General features: G+C 41.0%; 1 protein-coding gene and 1 long non-coding RNA gene across 5 annotated transcripts; one reads left to right on the top strand and one right to left on the bottom strand.

Annotated features, from left to right (window-relative positions):
- Positions 1-786: 786 nt before the first annotated feature.
- LOC127779960 (putative U-box domain-containing protein 53) lies at positions 787-5243 on the bottom strand. Its single transcript, XM_052306892.1, has 2 exons — positions 5111-5243; positions 787-2911 (listed from the first exon to the last, which is right to left on the bottom strand). The coding sequence occupies exon 2, from the start codon at positions 2875-2877 to the stop codon at positions 1015-1017; it is 1863 nt and encodes a 620-aa protein (XP_052162852.1). The 5' UTR covers positions 2878-2911; positions 5111-5243; the 3' UTR covers positions 787-1014.
- A 6401-nt stretch (positions 5244-11644) lies between these two features.
- LOC127778328 (uncharacterized) lies at positions 11645-15719 on the top strand. 4 transcript variants are annotated; one of them, XR_008018491.1, is made up of 3 exons: positions 11645-12167; positions 12258-14328; positions 15382-15719. It is a non-coding gene; the product is annotated as an uncharacterized LOC127778328 (long non-coding RNA). The 4 variants fall into 4 exon arrangements; XR_008018492.1 differs by having other exon boundaries at positions 11645-13136; positions 13333-14328; XR_008018490.1 differs by having other exon boundaries at positions 11645-13466; positions 13944-14328.
- The last annotated feature ends 2120 nt before the right edge of the window (positions 15720-17839 follow it).

The raw sequence follows: 17839 nt of genomic DNA, 5'->3' as shown, positions 1-17839 counted from the left end.
TGGTCCAAAAGCAGCAGCAATTGGTCTGGCCTGGGCGACCGAGTTGGGCTCGGTGGTGACAAGCCGACTCGGCTCAGGCGGCAAGCAGCAGCAGCAGCTAGGGAAGGAGGAGTCTGACTTAGGGTGCGGCTGCGGATTTTGGAGAAAAAGGAAATTGAGCTATTGAGTCCTATTGTGTATAGGAGTTCTACACCTACTTTGAGTAGAGGTTTTTTGGTATAAATAGAGAGGGAGCGTGAGGTTTCCTGTATCGCTTTTCAGAGCGTGGAGTTGATAGTTTAGTTAGGGTTTCGAGTTTAGTCGAGATTTTTGTAAGGAGTGCTGTTGTTGCACTTTGTAAATACAGAGAGAAGCAATAAAGTTTTCATCTACTTTAAGAGTTCTTCGATTTGTGTTTCATCGGGTTCGGTGGTCTAACTGGTGACATACCGACGGTTCAACCGGCGACAAGGCGGCGGTTAGACCAGCGGCGTACGAGCAGTCCGACCGGCGGCGACAGGATTACATCGAGATTTCCATCGATTTGAGGGTAACTTTTATTTCCGCTAAAAGTTTTTGGATTTTTGGTTTTTCCTACCATTCACCCCCCTCTGATAGGCTTGGTTACTTGTGTTCGATCCTACAAAAAGTTTCACAAAAAAACATGAAAACAAGAAATAGTACCAATCCAAGCAACATCCAAAGTAAACTGATGCGGCTTAATTTCTTCTGTTACACAAAAATTTGACCGAGCAAAATCGGCCACAAGAAAGAAAGGCCAAAGGGCCAGATGTAGACAAATGCACTGAATTATACTCCATTATCTTAAAAAAAAAAGACAAATGCACTGAATAAGAATTAGAAACAAGAAAGAGCCACCAAACCTGAGAAGAAGCAAGAGTCATTGTTTTTTTTTTTTTGTAAGGATATAAAATACACGTGTTGCTTGAATTATATATAGCATCTACAACGTATACGGCACCTTTACTAAAAAAAAAAAAACCCATGTACGACTGCTAGTTCTTGCAGCCTAGCCTAGTCCGAAAGCATTCGAGATTGATAAATCGCCAGGTCATGGCAAGTTTTCCTCCTTTCAGGAAAAATAAGTATGAAGTTGAGATGTTTTGCTACTTCCACCATGGATGGTCTCTTCGTCGCCTCGGACGTCAGACACCGTGAAGCCAAGCCCTTGATCATCTCAAGATGATTGCATCTACGCCCACGTATGGCTTCCTGGTGCAGTAGCACAGGTTTGTCAGGCTCGGACTTGAGATCATGTGGCAGTGACACCTTCTTCCACGTGAAGAGGGTTAGGAGAACAAGCCCAAAACTGTACACATCATGCTCCTTCTTCCCATGACCGGTTTCAAGCGAATCCAGAGCCTTGTCGATGTCAGGGAGCCCTGATGTCCCATAGCCAGCAATCTTTACCAGGGACGAAGAGACATGATCCAGCAGTATGTCGTTAATGCTGACATCGCCATGCACGACGCCAAGTGAATGCAGGTGAGCAATGCCCTCTGCAGCACCAATCGCAATCTTCAGGCGCAGGTCACAAGTGAAGGGACGATATATCTTCCCCGCATCACCAAAAAGAACATCATACAAGCTAATTGCACCGTACTCGTATATAAGCACTGTACCATCCGAATGATCTAAGCAGTAACCGATAAGCTTGGCAACATTCATGTGCTTAATTCTAGATTGGACAGCTATTTCATTCCCAAGCATGTCTTTCCATTTCTCTGTAACTGCAGTTGACATCTTTATCGCCATCAGTGGTGTGCCGCGAGATTTCCCTATGTAAGCCTTGCCTAACGCACATTCCTTCAGAACAATTTTCAAGTTGCATATCAAGTCATCCACACTCTCTTTACTCAATATAAATCTTCCAAAACCACATCCTCTCAAAAATACCTCAATCTCTTTACGTACAACCAGCATCTCATGAATGCTCTTATCTCGGGATCTTTTGAGACTCAAAAGCTGCTCTAAAACTAGCCTCATCTCTGGCCGTTCCTCTACTTCAAACTTTATACATTCGAGTGCGACCCTGCCAATTCCTTGAAGAAACTCCATATTCTCATTGGTTACGATGTCCATGTCAAATAGTTTATGTTCATCACCTTTCCTACTGGCACAAGCAAAAATTTCTGCAAGACACACTTTCATGTCATCAATTCCTTTCTTTCTGGTGAAGAGTTCTAAAAGAACCACCCCAAAGCTGTAGACATCGCATTTTTGGCTTAATCGCCCAGTCTGGCAGAAAACAGGATCCACATAACCTTTACTTCCGATAACAAATCCTGTGTATTCATCACTATCCATAGAGAGCAGCCTTGATATTCCAAAGTCACACAGTTTCGCTACACCCTTGTCACCCAGAAGAATGTTTGACGGTTTGACATCTCCATGAAGGATTGGATAACTTTGGGAGCAATGCATATATACAAGTGCTTCTGCTACATCCAGCGCAATCTGTAAGCGTGTCTCTAACGTGACAGGAAGCAGTCCACTGTTGCCGTGTAGAAGGTCAGAAAGGTTTCCGTTGGGGACAAACTCGGTGACCAATATCGGAGCAGTGGCCTCTACACAACAGCCCAATAGCCTAACAATGTTCTTATGGCTACACTGAGACTGTATGATCACCTCTTTTGTGAACTCCTTCTGTGTTCTCCAATTATATTGTTTCACTGCCACTGAACGACCATCGTCGAGCCTACCCTTGTACACCACAGAAAACCCTCCTCTTCCTAGGGTAGTGCTGTAGTTGTTGGTGATGCGCTTCATCTGTCTTTTTGGGAAGCACCTAACATTTGGATCAATATCTGTCTTTGCCAATACTTCCTTTGCAGTATCCCTAAAAGATTGTGAAAGTTTATCATACCAATCTCCCATATCAGTGACACAGAAGATGTGATTATATTTGTGCCTGCAAATTGGTGAAGATGGTGCATTATTCAAAGCACTGTATTTATTATTTGTCTGTACTTTATAATGTGCAAAGCCAATAAAATGCATGAAATACTTTTCTGAGGAAGTCATGTGTACAATCTACAGCTTATCTTAATTTTACTGAAAATTAAGATAACAACAACAATTCAATGTTAATTTGAAGAAACAAATGTCGCAAGATAGCTAATCTTAGCATGTTGTCACAAAAATATATACGTTAGAAATTATTTATGGCAGTACACATCTAAAAAATTCCTTATATATGAAAGAATGATGACTTTATATGCATAAACATTCGGGTGAATAACCAACATGATCCTTAAACTTTCGCTTAAGGATCAATTTAGTCCTTGACATTTTGTATTGTCCAAACAAGTCCCTAAAGTCCATTGTGTGATTTAAAATAGTCCTTAGACCCTCTAAAAATGCCATATGTACATGCCACATCATCTATACATGCAAATTCAATATTTAAATGTCCATTCTACCCTTACATTTTCATAGGAAATAAAGAAAAACTATTGAGAAAAAACAAAAAAAAAGGTTTTGGCCATTAGCAAAAAGATGTAGCATTGGTAATTAAAAAAATTTGGCATTTTCCTTTGTTTTATGATTGCTTCTTCTTGTTTTTCCTTTGTTTTTTTTAAAAAAAAATGTAAGGTTAAAATGGACATTTAAATGTTAACTTTACAAGCATGAATGATGTGGCATATCCATGTGGCATTTTAAGTGGGTCCAAGGACTATATTAAGCTGCATGATAATCTTTAGGGACTTGTTTGGACATTATAAAACATCAAGAACTAATTCGACCTTTGAGCAAAAGTTAAAGGACTAAACTAGCTATTCACCCTAAACATTCCTCGCACGGTTGGCCTCTGTTTTAGGATTGTAGTACCCTTTTTCATTATTCTCCCAATAATTATACGTATGCACATGGCATATATTTTTCATGTTCTTGTAAACCAAATTTTCTTGCTTTTGAAAACATGCGAGAACGGTCCCGAAACAGCACTGGACATCAAGATGAAGGAAAAAAAACAAGGATACGCAAAGGGAGGTGCAAAATCTGATTGATCATCACAGAAACAGAGTAGTGGAACCTGAATCTGCTGGACTCCTGAATCAAAAGATAATACTTGGAGGGTAACGGTTTGGAGGATGGATATAGTTACTCACAAGCGTACTAGTGCTCTATACTGCTGAGCTGCAAGGAAACAGTACTCCCTCCGTCACTAAATATTCGACGTCGTTGATTTTTTTAAATATGTTTGACTGTTCGTCTTATTTAAATTTTTTTTATAAAATATATAAAACTATATGTATACATAAAAGTATATTTAACAATGAATCAAATGATAGGAAAATAATTAAAAAATACTTAAATTTTTTAAATAAGATGAACGGTCAAACATGATTAAAAAAGTCAATGGCGTCAAATATTTTAGGACGGAGGGAGTATTTGATAACAAGTTCTTTTTGGTGGAGTGTTGGGCATGCTAATGGGACAGTGCATAGTTGTTTTCATCCATTCGCATTGTTATGCTAGAAACGTTTCTGATGTAAAGAGAGGGATTTCAGATTTTTCTTTTCCTTCAATTTTGATGTGCTGGAGTAGTTCTTAGAAAAAAAAAAAGAGATTTGGGGCGCGGATTTCAGATTTAGAGTAATTTTATGGTTCTTGAGGAGATATCATGAGGTACCAAATTAGGTATCAAGAGGTAACAAATTTACAATAGAAAAAATGTTACCTCCTCAAGGGCCGTAAAAATGCTCGTATGGCTTTATTATGTAGTCTTCGAAATAGCATCAGTTCTCTTTCAAATTTCAACAATCAGTTCAACCTCAAGACTGAGCGTTTCCTAAAGCTCCAGACGCATCCACATTGGACATTGTACTCTATCGTGTTTTCGCAAAACCAAATGGTGGGGAAATTGAACTGAAATCGAACCCTGGCAACCTGCAGTGATTGTGCGAATTTCCATGCGCCTGTGGTACTACATCTTATCTTAATCATTGTAATGCGCCATTCCATCATGCAAAAAATAGCATGATCTAGTTCTCTAAAGAAATTAACATGATCTCGCTCTTCCGTCATCATGCAAAACTGCTAATACATCAAAAATCAAGCTGCAACAACAAGGTAGTAGAAGAGAGTAGTGAAGTAGCCTATGTACCTGTAGGTTAGTACTACTTCTTCACGGACAGCCGGTTCGCTAGGATTGCAGTCTCCGGCGACGATACCGAGTTCTTGAAGAAGAGAAGCAGATCTGCAGATGGGAGAAAGAGTAGGGGGACAAAGAAGTAGGGCGTACGCGGTGGTTGGGAGACGCCGGGGGGTTCGTGGCCAGTCAACTCAAAGCATCTCTCTTTTTTTTAAAAAAATACTGCAGCTTCCTTAGGCCAATTACATACTTATTCTATATATATATATTTGATCTAGGATTAGATAAGATAAGATTGTGAAAGAACTCATGGATCTTGACCCATTACCATCCCTATAGATGCTACTCCCCCCGTTTACTTTTGATATGCATATTTCTAAATCTAAAAAATTTACTTTTGATAGGCATATTTGAATCCAACCGCATATAATCTTAATGACTTTCTCGGATTTAATGTGTGACTCTCCATTCTTCCATGCAAGATTGGCTACATGGGCATCGTGTAAATATTAATGAATCGTTTGTTTACGAGAAATAACTAGTACCCCTCCGTCTACTTTTGATAGACATATTTTATCTTGGCACAATGAACAAGGATAAGTAATTCTACTTATCATCCATTTAAACATGTCATTAGTTATTCCTCGTAAAAAAATAATTCATTAATATTTATATTTCTCGATGCCCATGTAGCCAATCTTGTGTGGAAGAATGGAAAGTCACGCATTAAATCCGAGAAAGTCATTAAGATGATAAGTGGTTCGATTGAAATATGTCTATCAAAAGTAATTTTTTTAGATTTGGAAATATGTCTATCAAAAGTAGACGGAGAGAGTAGCATGTTTAAATGGATGATAAGTAGAATTACTTATCCTTGGTTATTGTGCCAAGATGAAATATGCCTATCAAAAGTAGACAGAGGGAGTAGTAGAGATAGAGATAGAGATAGAAATAGAGATATTAGTTATTACTACTTAAAAAATTTATAGTGGTATTGGTGACACTAACGTGATAGACACGCGTGATATTAATCATACGATCGCGACATCCAGTGCTCCACATCGATCCCTTCACGCCCCTCATGGCCTCGCTCCTCCGCCCACCGCCCCACGCCCTTCGCTCAGATCTCAACCCCACCACCCCACCCTGCGTCTCCTCCACCTCCACGCCACCCTAATCCTCTCTCCCTCTCGTCGTTTCACATGTTGCCAACGATCTCCCCCGCCAGAACGCCATCGTGCCCGCACTCCCGCTCCTCGTCCATCACGTGTTCGCCCCAATCGTCGTGCCCGACCTCGCCCTCCCATGCCACCTCACCCTCGCCGCCGATCCACTGCCTCACCTCCCGTCTCCATCCACCCCCTAAATCCCGTCCTCCCACCACTCCCATCCCAGGGCGGCCTCCCATCTTCGGTTCCCCTTCTCCGTGACCGTGTCCAGCCACATTCCTTGACAGCCACGGAGGGATGGAGCTCTGGCGATGGCGGACATCAGGAAAAACGTGGCGACGGACTGCTTAGGGAGGCAGCCGAGCCGACGGTGGAGAGGACCGGTTTCGGTGCACAGCTGCAGTCGCAGCCACCCCCACATTGCGCGTCGCATCAGGAGGAGGAACCAGGGCCACCCCTCGGCACCTCAAGCACCGCCATTGAGCTCGACTCCCACGGTGCGCGCCGCTGCATCGGGTGTAGGAGGTGCTGGTGATTCGCGCGAACGCAAGGGCGGCAGTGGCGGTGCGCTGCTTGGACGCCCCCATGGCCCCGCCCGCTCTCCTCGTGGTGACAGTGCCGACCGATAGAAGATCCAGGGCTTTGACTTCATCTACACGATGGATGACCTTGCCGTCTCCAGGGAGAAATGGACATTTGGCCACTTTCAAAAAGCGATTTCGCTGGAATGCTATTCCGAAAACATATTTCGCTAAAATGCCAATATGAAGCGCGCGATCACGGCCACTTTACCATTTTCTCCATTTTCATCATTTTCAAATCCATTTTCACTGGAATTCGGCTTGATGAGACTAAATCGCCCCTCCTTGTCGGTTGAAAGGGGATCGAGATTGAGCACGGCAAGGTGGTCACCGTTGCTGACGAGGGCGTCGACGGTGGTGTGAGATGGGGCAAGACCGAGCTTGGCGGCCAAGCAACGCGAGCGCCCCCATGGCCATCTTCATGGGCGCTGGGACACCGCCGCGCCGTGTGGAGCACCGCCTCCTTGCACGCCGCCTCTGCCTCCGTGACCACCCAGCACCTCCACCTCTGCCTCCTCTAACCGGTGCCGCCCCGGCACCTCCTCGCCGCACCGGCCTTCTCTCCCCATCCACCCGACGCCGCCTAGCCGCCCTTAGGCTGCCCCCGCGCTGGGCCAACCGCCATCGCCTTGGCCGGGTCGTCGGCCGTGCCGCCGCACCCAGCCTCGCCACTGCACCAGCTGCGCCTCCTCGCTAGCTAAGAAGGAAGAGAGAAAAGGGGAACAGGAAGAGAAACCGAGAGGAAGAGGAGAAGAAAAGAGAAGCGCCCCCGTGGCGACCGCAGTGCGGGTGTCGAGCTAGCGTAGGACGAGACACAACTGGTCGTCCAGGAGGTTGCTGATGCGGTCCTCACCGCCGCTGCCGCAGGTCCCGGCGCGACCGACGACGATGACAGTTGGTGGCAGTTGTCGGCGGGGTGGCTGTTCAGTTGGCGGCGAGCACAGGTGGCGGCGGCGTGGGGTGTGGCGGGGAGCGGCGAGGTTGAGGAATGGGGAGAGGTGGCGCACCGGCCGGCAGAGTAGTTGTGGGCAGCAACGGCGTCGCCGCCCCTTCTCTCTGTCTCCTTGCCTATTCTGTCTCCTCTTTCACCGTGTTCTCTAAGTTGATAAGGGGCAATTTTGTCTCATCACCTAGTAGAGGAGAGAAAATCTTTTCGAAAATGAATAAAATGGCGAAAATGGCAAAGTGGCGGTAGACGCACGCTCTATATTGGCATTTTATCGAATCATGTTTTTGAGATGGCATTCTAGCGAAACCGCGTTTTGAACATGGCGAAATGTCCATTTTCTCGTCTCTAGGAGTCCAGGTGTGGTGGTTCCCCTCCTGTTTCCTCCTCTTCTCTAACCAATTTTTACCTGCTGTTGGTGGTGTATGGCGTTTGATTAGGGGGGATGAGTGGTTGATCTTGATTAAGGGGACCATAATATTTTCCTGTTGTTCTCAACGTTTGATTTATTCACATCAAAGGAGCAACCAAGACATGATTGTGTAGCATTTCTGAATCTGATACTACTGTGCTACTTTTACTTTTAGTTAGTCTGGCTTGTTCGCCAGCATGTTGTCAATTATAAGGTTTTAATTGGCTAATAAGAAAAAATTGCCAACCCCATCTATTTCAGTTTATTCTTTTTTGTCATAGCTAAAGTTTGAATTTTAAAGCAATCTTTTTTTCCCTAATAGCTAAAGTTTGAACGTTCAAGCGATCCAATCAAACATTCACATCTGGAAACTATTTAGGTGCTACAGGTTTGCTGAGAACAATTTAGCAAATCACATCAATGTACAGTCATGGGTGTATTTTCTAATCAACTTACTATGTTAGGTGTACAATGGTAAAGTGGTCTGTGGAGAGGAGGAATCATACCATGGGAGTTCAAGAGGATACACATAAGTAACATTTTTATTGATAAATGTATTTCGATATCTCCAAAGAATCTGAGAGTAGTTCTTTACAACATGTGAAATGAAACCATATAAGCTGAAAGTTATAGAAACCTGTGCACGTTGGTCGCATCTAACCAATTAACTACTAGACTACTAGAGGCATCTTGCGGTACCCATAAATCTTTTCAATCAACTTGTCCTAGGATTGTTTGATTTTCTAATGAAAGATCCAGTGGAAAAGAACCGCTATACCTGTGACACGGCAATATTAGGAGTTTTTTTTTTTTTGACAAATAAGAGGACCCAGTTACCTGTTACTGCTAGCAGACCAGCCCTGCTGTATTTTTTTCTCCACTAACAATTTTGAAGTAATGTACATTTGATAACTTGATATACTATATTCATATAATGTTCAAAGGGGATTTGACAGATTTAATAACTTGCTACCTACCTTGACGATAAAACAGAGCAGTGAGCACACTTCTCTGCATCATGTTCCAGGCACCAGAATTTGGCACCTGTTAAACGAGTGAAATCGGTGAATAGATGATTTATGCAGCTTACATCGAATCAGTTTGGGTCTATACCAAATGGATGAGATGTAGTATGTAGTTTTTTTTTATATTGACATTAATCTCTATTCTCTACTACTTAAAAAAAATAAGAGTTGCTTCACTCGTCCGTCGAAAAAAACCGGGCGAAAAAATCTGTCCGATCCAAAACAAAACAGGAAAAAAACCGAACGAAAATAACCGGGCAAAAAAAGAAAAGAACGTCCGATCAAAAAACGGGCAAAAAAAAAGGGAAAAGAAAAAGGAATCCGATTCCACGGTAAAAAAAGGGCGAAAGAAATAAAAAAGGAATCTGTCCGATTCCTAAAAAACGGGCGCAAAAAAAAACAGGTGAAAAAAAAGATCGGCGAGAAAAAAACGAATCCGCGTGGACATGGTAAAAAAAGAGAAAAAAAATTAAAAAAACAAATCTATCGGATTAAAAAAAAAGAATTATATGTGACGCGGTAAAAAAAATCGAATCATATTATATTTGACACGGTACTATATATCTCTATCTTCTCTATCTCTACTACTTATATATATATATATATATATATATATATAAATTAAAAAATAAGAGGTGCTTCCGTCGTCCGTCAACAAAACCAGGCAAAAAAAATCTGTCCGATCCAAACCAAAACAGGAAAAAACCGAACGAAAAAAAACCGGGTGAAAAAAGAGAAAAGAAAAACGAATCCCATTCCACGGTCAAAAAAAGGCGAAAGAAATAAAAAAGGAATATGTCCGATTCCTAAAAAAGGGCGAAAAAAACCAAGTGAAAAAAAAAAGATCGGCCAGAAAAAAACGAATCCGCGTGGACGTGGTAAAAAAAGAGCAAAAAAAATTAAAAAAACAAATCTGTCGGATTAAAAAAAAGAATTATATGTGACACGGTAAAAAAAATCGAATCCTATTATATTTGACACGGTACTATATATCTCTATCTTCTCTATCTCTACTACTTAAAAAAATAAAAACGTCTCCGTTGTCCGTAATAACGAAAAAAGGGCGAAAAAACATTAAAAAAAAAAGAAAGTTCGATTCAATTTACTTCTGTTGTCCATGAAAATCTTATCTTAATCTCAATCTTTCCAAGGGGACGAGCGGCGCCCTCCGTCCCCGTCCGCGCAATGAAACGTCAGCCAAAGCAAAAAAAAAAAAACAAAATTGAGCAAAGGGATAAACTAGATTGAAGTTACCAAAATTAAAAGAGGATAAACGATAATGAAACTCTCCTAACTCGAAAAGAGGGAATAAAATATATTGAAATTTCCCGACAAAATTCTCTAAATTCGAAGAACCCTAATTTCGGGTAATAACCATAAGAGTCAAATCCAAATCAATTAAGCTGAGGGTTTGGGTTACTTACCGGACTTGAAGCCCCTGAGCTCACCGGAGCTTTCCGGGAAGCGGCACCGCCGCACCTTCACCTCATCGCAGTCGTGTCCCTGCGCACGCACTGTCCTGGAGCACCCCTCCACCGTCCTTCGCCGAAGACGGGAAGCGTGGGCTTGGCGTCGCCCCTACCGCCGACGAGGTCCAGGCCGCTCGGCGCTCGTCGCCGTTTGCACGCCCACCTAGCCGGACCGCCGACGTCGTGGCACGGCTTTGCGTCGCCCTCGGGTGCACCCCCAAGCCGGTGAAGCAGGAGCCGCTCAGCGGTCGTCGCTGCACGCGCGCACCAGCTTGCCGGACCACCGTCGTTCCGCTTGCTCGTCGCCGGAGAGAAATGGAATCAGGAGAGAAGGATTTGGGAGCTAGGGTTTTGCCCCTCTCCCCGGTCGGCGCTTCATCCGGCGCAGGGACGATTGGAGCCGTCCATTAGATTGGATGGCTCAGATTTGCCCAGCGTCGGGCCGTCACCGCCGTTGATTACGCTGCGCCCAATGGGCCGCGGAAGTGTATCAGACTGTCCCCGCATATGTGGGCCGCGCTCAGCTGCTCAGCTTAAGGGCCGTCGAATTGACTCAACTCGCCGAAGATGGGCCAGCCCAAGTTTGGGCCGGCTTAGGAAGACCTGGGCCAAAAGCAAATTTGATCAAACAATGTGGCTCACATTTTTCAAATTAAAGTCCGTCGGATAAACTCTTAAGTAGGCTCGAAAAATAAATCTAAAACTAAATCCTAAATCCTATGCTAATTGATCAAATTAGACTCGGTTCTACCTATTTATTAATATATATCAAATTAGACTTGATTTTTACAAATTTGAGGTTTTCAAGGTGTCACACTATCAAACGGTGTTTTTCCCGTTGCAACGCACGGGCACTATTGCTAGTAATAATATAAAAAGTACGAGTTCATCAAACACCTATATATATTTTCTGATACTTAGATATATTCATCCAACGGCTTATACGAAGTGTTGGATCCTCCCAGCACCACCCCGCTGCCTCTCCCTCGCCGCCTCGCGCCGTTGCCGGATCCCCGCTGTCAGGGCGCCGTCGATATATCGTCATCTAGTCTCCGTCGAGCCGCTTCGCCCTTGTGTCTGCATCGCACCTCGCCGTCGATCCCACGCAGTCCGGCCATCGTCGATCCCCGCATCAGCCTCGCGCCGGCACCGGATCTCCTGCTGTCCGGTCGCCGTCGATCCCTCGATGTCCGGTGTCCACTGCGCCGCCACTGCGATTCCTCGCTGCCCCCCCTACGCAAACTCATCCGGATCACGTCTCCCTCGCTGCTCCTGTCTAAGACAAAGGTGAATTTATGTTGAGTTCCAGCCGGACAATTGTTTGGCCTGCAGTATGAAGCTTGTGGAGCAGTAAGTCTGCCAGCGGGTAGGTAGGAGCAGGGTCTCATTGAGTTGCTCCCGGCCAGGACTGCGAAGCTGTTGATTCATTGTCGTGTCATGCTGAGATAAAGGCTTTATCTAATTTTGGTACATTCTCACATATTATTATACCATGGAATCAAAATATACCAAGGTAAGAGTTTTCAGCCTTGAAAATTCACATGTGCATTGTTTCAGGTTCATATATCTGACCCAAGTAGTGCCCTTGCCAAATTCAGTTCCAGAACAACATGCAAGTCCCAATAAAAGTAAAACCAAAAGGTGATCCGAACACTCTCCCCTCGTTTCCTCTATACAAAATCAGCCGCTGCCAAAATTTAAATTTTAAAACTTAATTTTCAAGTTTTTTCATCAAAGTTTAATTTTCAGTATTGGCATTTAAATCGCTACAAACACATGTAGTAAAAATTTCCAATCCCACTTAATGTCTAATCTTTTCCTTTTGAGTGAATTGATGTCACATGTTAGTAGCAGTAGCAGATATTTGCTTATTTAGTTTCAGATTTTTCCTTGTCTTCTGCACTCTTTGTAACATCACCAGGCAAAATAATTGCATTTTCTTTTGGTGAACAGTAAAATATGTGAACGTGTTTGTTAGGTTCAGTTAAGTAATGTTTATATTTATTTTTGAATGTGACTACTTCATGTGAGCCTCTGGAAGTAAACACTTAAAGTGGAGGGTAATATTACTGGGTTGATTAATGACTGCCACCGCAAGGTGATTTAGAAGTTACTCCCTCCGTTTCATAATGTAAGTCATTCTAGCATTTCTCACATTCATATTGATGATAATGAATCTAGACATATATATCTATCTAGATTTATTAACATTAATATGAATGTGGGAAATGTTAGAATGACTTACATTGTGAAACGGAGGAAGTAGAACAGATGTGTGCTGCTCCAAATAAGCCAGTGATATTATCAGGTACTAAGGTGGGAGTTATTTGAGTTGTGCGCCTGTAGGTATTTAGGTCAATCATCTCCTCGCCTCAGCCTACCACCCTATTTTGAACTTAAAGATTGAATTTCAATCCATGTGACATTGGCTTCAAGGTAAACATGATTTTATTTTTAAGATTGCATTTTAGTTTGCAATAGGCATACATATTCTAACTATATTTTTACTTTTAGTTCATGCATGCTTCTTACAGCTCAATTTATGTATAATCCATATTTTCGAGGTTTCTGCAAACACATGATTATATTATCGTTGTAATTAAACTTTGGATGTGATTATATACTTTTTCAGGGCATGTATCTCAATTAATTTTGATAGGAGCAATGCTGATTGGAAATATATTTCTATCGGAGCAATACTGATGAGATACAATTTTTTTAGAGCAATTTGGAAAGGATTTGATCATAATAATACTGATTGCAAAGGTGTACAAAGTCTAATTTATTCATAACATGCGCAGTGTCTTATCACACTGCAATTCAATAGTTGCATTTTATATTTTGCTTAACAAAGAATAAATAATCTTTATGATACAGGTTCCACTTAACTTTATTGCAACCCTTTTGCTTTTGGCTAGATAGATGTTGACCTGTTAGCAGCAGCAGACATTTGTTCAATCTGATCTCTGATTATTTTTTTCTAGAGCTGTGCCCATGAAATATGAACAGGTTACTTCCTCTAATTTATGGGCTTTGGAAGGTTTTGTTTGATTGTTTCTACTTATCTATTGTTTCCACATGTTTCCACATGGGTGCTAAGTTTGCAGACCATATAACAGTTACATAGCTGCTATATGTGACTTGGTTTTTTTGCTCCAGTGATAATGGATGAATGACGACAACTACTGCTGTCAACTTTGTGTTTTTGCCTGACCATATTGTGATGTTTGCATTGATTTGCAGGTTCAATCTGTGAAGCTTATCTGGGATAAACAAAGTGGACAACTTCAGGGTTATGACTTTGTTGAGATTACAAGCGTTGCAGGCAGCTGCTGATCAAGTTCTTCATCAGACATATAGTGGACACTGCACAAATGATGCTGAATGTTGAGATGGTCTTTCGATTGAATTGGGCCATTGTAGTTGGGATCTGGCTGCAGATATTGCAGACTACATGCTACAAGAGGCATTTAGGGTCCATTGCCTTTCAGTTAAGGGTGTGTTAATAGGTTTATGGAATTGTGAAATTTGTTAGTGATCCTGTAGCAGAAGTTGATGCAATAACTGGAATGAATGGAATGCATTGGTCCAGCAGCAAATAAGAGAACAACTGGGGTTCAGGAGAGAGGTAAATGATGCTAATCCCATATATATGACTTGCTACTCTGCTTGATGATACCTTTTCCTTTAGATTCACAAAATCCCTTCATTTAATATATTTTGGTATTAAAACTTTGAAGTTTGTTTAAGTATATTCGCATTCTAAACTTTCTAGAGATTTTTATGTAAACATCGAGCTTGCCATGTCATTCCTGGTTTTGAGCATGCTCTGCATATAAAACTAAGAGTGCCTTTAGATGGACTAAATTCCTTTTTATTTTATATCTTTGAGAAAATTTTCACTTCATGAATATTTCATGTTGTATCATTACGGTATCAGGCCAACAATGAAACATTAATGCTGTATGATTGATCTCTTTAGCCATGTTGGTCACTTGGCACTTGGCAGAGGCCGAGGGAACGATGCAATTGATGCTTGTACAGCATTATTTGAATGTTGCATTTTTACATGTACTGTTTTGATGAAACTGAACGTGAATTGATTATTTTGAAAATTTGACAGTATTTATTATTGATTAAATGATTCTGAACCTTGTCATACATTATTTTTTTCAGTCCATAAACTAAACTTGAATCTGCATTTTGGATTGTGAATTACTGTATTGTTATGGAAAACAATGGATTATAGTTCATATAATGTATCTAAATTCATAATCCTAATTCTGAACATTTACCAAATTAATATGGGCTACGTTGGACTTGTATCTTTGTTCTGTTATGGAAAACAATGGATTATAGTTCATATAACGTATCTAAATTTATAATCCTAATTCTGAACATTTACCAAATTAATATGGGCTACGTTGTAATCTTTCATAACCTTGGACAGCCATGTTTTGCTCTGGAGTTTATCGTTATCTCCTGAGTTCATTGTCTAGACACATCTTGCAATGTTTTCCATCAGTATATTAATGTTCATGAAGTAATAGTCTGCAATGTCATTTATTCATTCTGAACCTCACGCTACAAAAGCGACCTTCACCGTCAGTTTGTCACCACCACCTCTGTGTCAATTCCGGAAAGACTTGTAGAAGCTGACCTGAACTGTAATTGTGTGAAGGTCTCGATAGTCCTGTACCATGGATGAGGAGGATGTAGACTGCCATTGGTGCGGTGAAGGGGCTCGCCTTCCTTCACTACGCCGACACACCGGTCATCTAGCGTCTTCAAGGCATCCAATATCCTCCTTGACTCGGTGAGCAGCAGGCTGTTCTTGATTTCACTGTGTTCTTTTCGCCATCATTTCACTCAAAAGTGCAGTAGAAATTTTTCAGTCGTTCAACAAAAGAAACTCTCATTGATTCACAATCAAGTGTATGTATTACTTACGTCCATGATCATTCCTTCCTAGAAACAATCAAGTTATATTGAATGGGTTGTTAGTACCATCAAGATCTAGAGATTGATTGAAACAATTGAAAACTGGAATCGCTAAAATCAATGAGAGTTCTTATGATTTGTAGGCTGAAAATCAATGAAAGTTTTTTGTGATAACTTTTCATTTTTTTCTAACTGACAGAATGTGTTTGCTTCCTGTATGTTCAGTTCATGATATATGACAATTTTTGTAACTGACTACTGACACTATTATGACTTGCTATGCTTGTCAATTCTCTATTCAACCTGTTTAGCTTTAAAACAGCGCAGCTCTAGAATGATCATTTCATATTGAAGACGACCTACGGCATAGTTGTAAACGAAAGAACGGTTATCTCTGCTTTGTCAAGTAATCTATATATTCTATTTATTTTATTTTTTATTCTCACATTGTCATTGAAACGATATCGTTTGGATTTACATCTATGCACATCAATCCTCACTCAACCCTAGGCCGCTGAGACCTCTCGCTGCCGCTGCCAGTCCAGGGGCCTCAATGATGCTGGTGGCCTTGAACAACACCACAGTTAGCCTAGGTGATACTGTTAGCCTAGATAACTCCTCCGGACGCCGCAATCATCGTCCACATTTTCTTCATGTGTTTTTTTAGTTGAATAAATACTTAGGAATTGTTTTTTTTTTATATCTAGAAGATGAATAGACGCTATCAATTTAAATATGGAGCGTTGTGACGCCACACCCCCACTAACCTTAAATATGGAGCGTTGTGACGCCACACAATAGTGAACACAAGTTGGTTGGGAACCTTTCCGAGGTAAAATCATAATATATTTATAGTTTGCAAATATTTGTTTTGTCAACTGCTTGTTGCTGGGTATTATATCGAATGAAATTAATTTGTCATTCAATTAATTAATGTGCCGAAGTGTACATGTTTCCTTGATCAGCTTTTTGGATAACAAAAATTTTTCAGACTCTCACCAACCTGCATACTCACTAGATACTTTTAATTTGTTAAACATGGTGGATAGTACATACTCCCACCGTTAAAAAAAATCAACCTCTCCTAGAATAATATTAATGAACCTGAACTAGAAGGGGTCACAGGTTAAGGTTTATTATTAGTTTTTTTGACGGAGGGAGTATAGTACATGCATGTACACTGGTTGATTAGTTGATTTTACATGTGTCGTGGTCTGTCAGGTTGTATGTATGTACTACCACTGCATTAATTTTTCAGACGTGCTAATTTTACTATGTGTCGTGGTCTGTCAGGTTGTATGTATGTACTAATTTTAGTACATACATACTCACTAAAATTAATTTTACTATGTATTTTACTATCCACATTTTCTTGTGGCAAAATGTGGCACTAACCAAACAGGCCCTTATAAACAACCCCAAATGAGAGAGAAAGACACTGTGAGAGAGAAGATAACGAGAGGATAGTCTCTGATATTTTGTACTACCACTGAAACAAAGATTTTTAAATGAAATTTTTATTAATTTATTAATTTACATTAGTTTTAAAACATAGTATGTACTCCGGTAAAAGATTAGTTGATATTAGTTTTAAAACATAGTATGTGATAGTCTCTGATATTAGTTGATTTTACATGTATTTATTAATTTTTAAATGAAATTGAGAAACAAAGATTTTTCAGACTCTCACCAACCTGCATACTCACTAGATACTTTTAATTGTTAAACGTGGTGGATAGTACATACTCCCACCGTTAAAAAAAATCAACCTCTTCTAGAATAATATTAATGAACCTGAACTAGAAGGGTCACAGGTTAAGGTTTATTATTTTTTTTTGACGGAGAAAGTATAGTACAACCATGTACATGCAAAATATCAGAGACTATCCTCTCGTTATCTTCTCTCTCACAGTGTCTTTCTCTCTCATTTGGGGTTGTTTATAAGGGCCTGTTTGGTCAGTGCCACATTTTGCCACAAGAAAATGTGGATAGTAAAATACATAGTAAAATTAATTTTAGTGTGTATGTATTACATATATACATACAACTTGACAGACCACGACACATGTAAAATTAGAAACATTTTCTTAATTTTAGTGAGTACGTATGTACTACCACTGCATTAATTTTAGTGAGTATGTACTACCACCATGTACTAACCACCGAACGTGCTAGGGTTGGACGCTCCTAGGTGGCTC

This window comes from Oryza glaberrima, chromosome 7 (genome assembly GCF_000147395.1).
Source record: "Oryza glaberrima chromosome 7, OglaRS2, whole genome shotgun sequence".
Lineage (NCBI taxonomy): Eukaryota > Viridiplantae > Streptophyta > Magnoliopsida > Poales > Poaceae > Oryza > Oryza glaberrima.
Note: the sequence above shows the minus strand (reverse complement) of the source record. Positions and strands in the feature narration are given on the sequence as shown.